Source organism: Nicotiana tomentosiformis, chromosome 9, assembly GCF_000390325.3.
Source record: "Nicotiana tomentosiformis chromosome 9, ASM39032v3, whole genome shotgun sequence".
NCBI classification, from domain to species: domain Eukaryota; kingdom Viridiplantae; phylum Streptophyta; class Magnoliopsida; order Solanales; family Solanaceae; genus Nicotiana; species Nicotiana tomentosiformis.
The window spans coordinates 112,447,827-112,449,762 of NC_090820.1; the positions used below are offsets into that span (position 1 = coordinate 112,447,827).

Sequence of the window (1,936 nt, forward strand, 5' to 3'; positions counted from 1 at the left end):
TCAGAAAGGCTACATTTTAATTGACTTATCCACAAAGCAATTTTTCAAAAGTAGGGATGTTGTTTTTAGAGAATCTGAGTTCCCATTTTCTAAGGAGAGTGAGAACAATTCAGTCACTCAGGAGTGTGGGGGAGAAATGAATCCATTGCTATTTTCTCATTTACATACTAATATTTTGCAGGAAACAAGCAATTTAAATTCCATGGAGGAAGCTGTAGCTCTGCAGGACAACATGCAGAGTACAGTACAGGAGAACCCAGACACATACTCATTGAATTTGCAAGAGATGAATGTTGCAGGAGTCCCTGAAAATGCATAGGAGAGATCAACCACAATTGAGGATCAGGAAGGAAACACAAATGAGCAGCAGGGAAATGCAACAAGCTCAAGACCAGACATAAAATCTACAAGGCAGGTCAAGGAACCAATATGGATGAAATATTATATGACAACCAAAAGGAACACAAACTATAACTATCCTATATCAAATTACTTCGCCTATGATCAGACCACTCCTAACTACCAATGTTACTTAGAAAAATTCTCTCACTTGACTGAACCACAGACATTCAAGGAGGATGTAGAGGATAGTAGGTGGATAGAAGCAATGAAACAAGAAGTGAAGGCATTAGAAGACAACAACACAGGGAAGGTGGTAGACTTACCAGTAAGGAAGAATGTTATTGGATCAAAGTGGGTATATAAAATCAAGTTCAAGGCAGATGGAGACATAGATAGGTTCAAAGCCAGACTGGTTGCCAATGGATACAGTCAAAGGGAAGGCTTGGACTACCATGACACCTTCTCACCAGTGGAAAAAATGGTCATTGTGAGGACTGTCATTGCATTGGCTGCTTCAAGAGGATAGGGATTATACCAGATGGATGTTTATAATGCATTCCTGCAGGGAGATCTATATGAAGAAGTGTATATGGATTTACCTGAAGGTTTTAGAAAGCCAGGAGAAAAGAAGGTGTGCAAATTAATGAAGTCACTATATGGACTCAAGCAAGCTTCAAGGCAATGGAATATTACACTCACAGAGGCTTTATTGGGAGCTGTTTTTGTACAAAGACATCATGACTACTCATTGTTCACACTGAGGAGTCAAAAGGGTATAGTAGTCATCCTTGTATATGTGGATGATCTCCTCATCACAGGAAGTTGTGAAAATTTGATTAAGAAAGCCAAAGACATACTGCATCAAAACTTTAAGGTGAAGGATCTGAGAGAGTTGAAATATTTTCTGGGAATTGAAGTCCTAAGATCTAAGAGAGGAGTACTACTGAATCAGAGGAAATATGTGCTAGAATTAATATCAGACATAGGATTAAGTGGAGATAAACCTGCATGCACACCATTGGAAGTTAATTCAAAACTGACTTCGATAGAGTATGACAAAGAAAATGGAATCACAGGAGACATGGCTTTACAAGATGTTAGCACTTATCAGAGGCTAGTAGGAAAACTCTTGTATGTTACTATAACAAGGCCTGACATTAATTATGTTGTACAAGCCTTGAGCCAGTTTATGCAAGCACCAAAAAGGTCTCATTGGGATGCTGCATTAATAGTGGTAAGATACTTAAAAAGTGCACCAGGTCAGGAAGTATTACTGCAGTCTGAATATGCTAAGGAGGTCACGTGCTGGTGTGACTCAGATTGGGCTGCTTGTCTTAATACTAGAAGGTCTATTACTGTTTATACTATCAAGTTTGGTAACTCATTGATCTCTTGGAAATTAAAAAAGCAACAGATTATTTCAAGGAGTTCAGCTGAAGCAGAATATAGAAGTATGGCTGCAAGTATTGCATAATTGACTTGTCTACTTGGTTTGTTCAAAGAACTGGATGTGAAAATAGAACGACCAGTCACAATACTCAGTGTTAGTAAGTCAGCCATTCAACTAGAAGCTAATCCTGTGCTTCATGAAAGA

The 1,936-nt window shown here is 38.5% G+C and overlaps 1 protein-coding gene across 1 annotated transcript; it reads left to right on the plus strand.

Annotated features, from left to right (window-relative positions):
• The first annotated feature begins 445 nt into the window (after positions 1-445).
• On the plus strand, positions 446-868 carry LOC138899372 (uncharacterized mitochondrial protein AtMg00820-like). Its single transcript, XM_070185538.1, has one exon. The coding sequence runs from the start codon at positions 446-448 to the stop codon at positions 866-868; it is 423 nt and encodes a 140-aa protein (XP_070041639.1).
• The last annotated feature ends 1,068 nt before the right edge of the window (positions 869-1,936 follow it).

Bases quoted from the DNA above. Each gene is read 5' to 3' on its own strand.
- LOC138899372 (XM_070185538.1), top strand. From the start codon at position 446: ATGACAACCAAAAGGAACACAAACTATAACTATCCTATATCAAATTAC.